A 2731-nucleotide genomic window follows, 5' to 3' on the forward strand; every position below is an offset into this window, starting at 1 on the left:
TGTTTTCCTTTTGGATACCCAGTTATATTACTCACAGAAGTCCAAAGACCAGAAAGTGGTGCACAGAGAGGAACTGGGACAGGGGCTGGAGGACAGGGAGAATAGGAGGGAGGGTGGGGGAGCAGAGGGAGGGAAGGGAATGACCAGTCTTTTGGATTTCTCATTAATTCAGTGTGGCCCTCTCTTTCAGTTTTTTTAAGCCCGCCCACTGACCATTATCAGGCCTTATATATGCAGCCTGGTGCTGTTGTTTGTGAGTACATACGCTTTACAGAGCTCAAACCCACAGCCGGACAGCCACACTGCCCCCACCATGAGAGAGTTCAAGAGCAAGGACTTCTGGAGGGCTGTTCTGGCCGAACTGGTTGGCATGACCCTTTTTATTTTCCTCAGCATCTCCACAGCTATTGGAAACAAAAACAATGGCAACCCAGACCAGGAGGTGAAGGTGTCGCTAGCCTTCGGCCTGGCCATCGCCACGCTGGCCCAGAGTTTAGGCCACATCAGTGGAGCCCACCTCAATCCTGCAGTTACTCTCGGGATGCTTGCCAGCTGCCAGATCAGCGTGTTCAAGGCGGTCATGTACATTGTGGCCCAGATGCTGGGTTCAGCCCTGGCCAGTGGCATTGTATATGGAGCACGGCCAAGTACCAATGATGCACTGGGCCTTAACTCTGTAAGTAAATTTCATATTACTTCTGTTGACAGAACTTGTGATAAAATGTGATTTCAGATTGGGAGCTTTAAAACATCCCACACACCAATGACAAGTGGGATGCACTGATGTAACAGTGTGCATTTAAAGTGCCTTTGTAGTCTAAAGTTGACCTCCCAATGAAAACTGAGACAATAGTAAGGATGTAGGCCCTTCATTTGGGACTGTTTGTGTTGTTCTTTGAACATTCTGTCATTGCTTATTATTGAAGAGTGATGACACATGATTAAAGCACACCCCACTGCAACAGCTGAAATAATCTGCAAATGAAAATATGCAATGTCAACACTTTGACATTTCTCCCCAGCATGTTTGGTAAATGTGGGGTTTTGCAAAATAATTAAAATAATTAAATGCTACACTTCTCTTTGACCTATCTGTAAAGTGTAACATCAGCTGCCTTCTTACCAAAAAGTGTGTTGGAGTCAAAGCATGATATCTGCTCACTGTGGAGAAACTGTAATGCCCTTATTCTTGATGTACCACAGCTAAATTACACGGAATAACCATGCTCAGGTTTTTGAGAAATAAATGTGCAATGTGGCACTTTGGAACCGCTGCCAAATTTCTGTCTGATAAGCAGGGGCGATGCCAGCGGCTGCAAAATGGGAAGTGGTCTTGATAAAAAACTACATAGACCGACAAACTGTTGTTGTTTTGGATTTCTCTCTAACTCTCGCAGCTCAACGGTGTCACTCCCAGCCAAGGCGTAGGCATAGAGCTCCTGGCAACCTTCCAGCTGGTGCTGTGTGTCATTGCAGTCACTGATAAAAGACGGCGTGATGTCACCGGCTCTGCACCACTGGCCATTGGCCTCTCAGTCTGCCTGGGACACTTGGCAGCTGTAAGTTGGTGGTACCCTTCGACTATCTCCAAAGCTGTAAAATGTTTATTTAGGATTTGGCACAGTGCATTTGAGGAACGTAAACAAGCAACGAATATGATTGAAGGAGTGAAATAATTCATGTATTCTTATTGTTTATTTAATACCAGTCACCCCTTAATCGATCATTCCACCAGACCGTGTAGCTGAAGATATCCTATTATACTGTTTCTTTGTTATTGTTTACAGATCAGCTACACAGGCTGTGGCATCAATCCTGCTCGCTCCTTTGGTCCGGCTTTGATCCTAAACGATTTCACGAACCACTGGGTATGTCAGAGACGGAAGCACACGTGCTCTTCCAAAGTGCCTCGAGTTTTTCTGCATGCATAGTACATATCAAGCGTAAATAATTCAATAACTCCAGAACAGACAGATGACTACGTACATCCTCCACATTGTTACACGAGTTAATCAGTTACAGCGTTCCTATTGTTTTTACAATTTTCCGGCTGAGATATCGACAGAAGTAAATCTTTGAACTTGACTGGAATGTTTGTGTTATATCTTTCTGTGATAATAGTGGCATTACACATGACAGGTGTTAACCAATGTCGATTCCAGAGATTGATCAGAGTTATCCATTGCAGGTGTACTGGGTGGGGCCAATGTGCGGTGGAGTAGCAGCAGCTCTCATGTACGATTTTCTGCTGTCCCCCAAATTTGATGACTTTCCTGACCGCATGAAGGTCCTGGTCAGCGGCCCCGTCGGGGACTATGACATAAACGGAGGCAACGACGCTGCAACTGTGGAGATGACGTCAAAATAGTTCCACACAATCACAGCCACTTAGTTTCATTGTACATGTTTATGCTCCTGTAAAAAATTGAATTTAGTATAGGATGTCAGTGTTTATGTGCTATTTTTGCAAAACCAATGAGGAACGTTGTGGTAACGGGTCACTTAGTCTCTTTCGAATTCACTCCTTTGTTTGACCCCACATAAAAACATACAAGTCGAGGGTGTGACAATCTTGACAGAGCAGTGTGCTGAAATGTTTTCCCATATCAGTGTTCTACGATGAGCCATTTTTTTAACTCTATGTGCCTGTATTACTTTTTATTTCTGATGGATAATGTATTGCCTGTACACTCTTGAAATGTATCTCACTTTTTTAATTAAATAAAACACG

General features: G+C 44.0%; 1 protein-coding gene across 1 annotated transcript; it reads left to right on the forward strand.

The window, feature by feature from the left end:
- The first annotated feature begins 228 nt into the window (after positions 1-228).
- Positions 229-2425, forward strand: LOC116699447 (aquaporin FA-CHIP). The gene is made up of 4 exons (XM_032532005.1): positions 229-676; positions 1398-1559; positions 1788-1868; positions 2189-2425. The coding sequence occupies exons 1-4, from the start codon at positions 314-316 to the stop codon at positions 2366-2368; spliced, it is 786 nt and encodes a 261-aa protein (XP_032387896.1). The 5' UTR covers positions 229-313; the 3' UTR covers positions 2369-2425.
- The last annotated feature ends 306 nt before the right edge of the window (positions 2426-2731 follow it).

The sequence above is a fragment of the Etheostoma spectabile genome, chromosome 12 (genome assembly GCF_008692095.1).
Source record: "Etheostoma spectabile isolate EspeVRDwgs_2016 chromosome 12, UIUC_Espe_1.0, whole genome shotgun sequence".
Classification (NCBI taxonomy): Eukaryota; Metazoa; Chordata; class Actinopteri; order Perciformes; family Percidae; genus Etheostoma; species Etheostoma spectabile.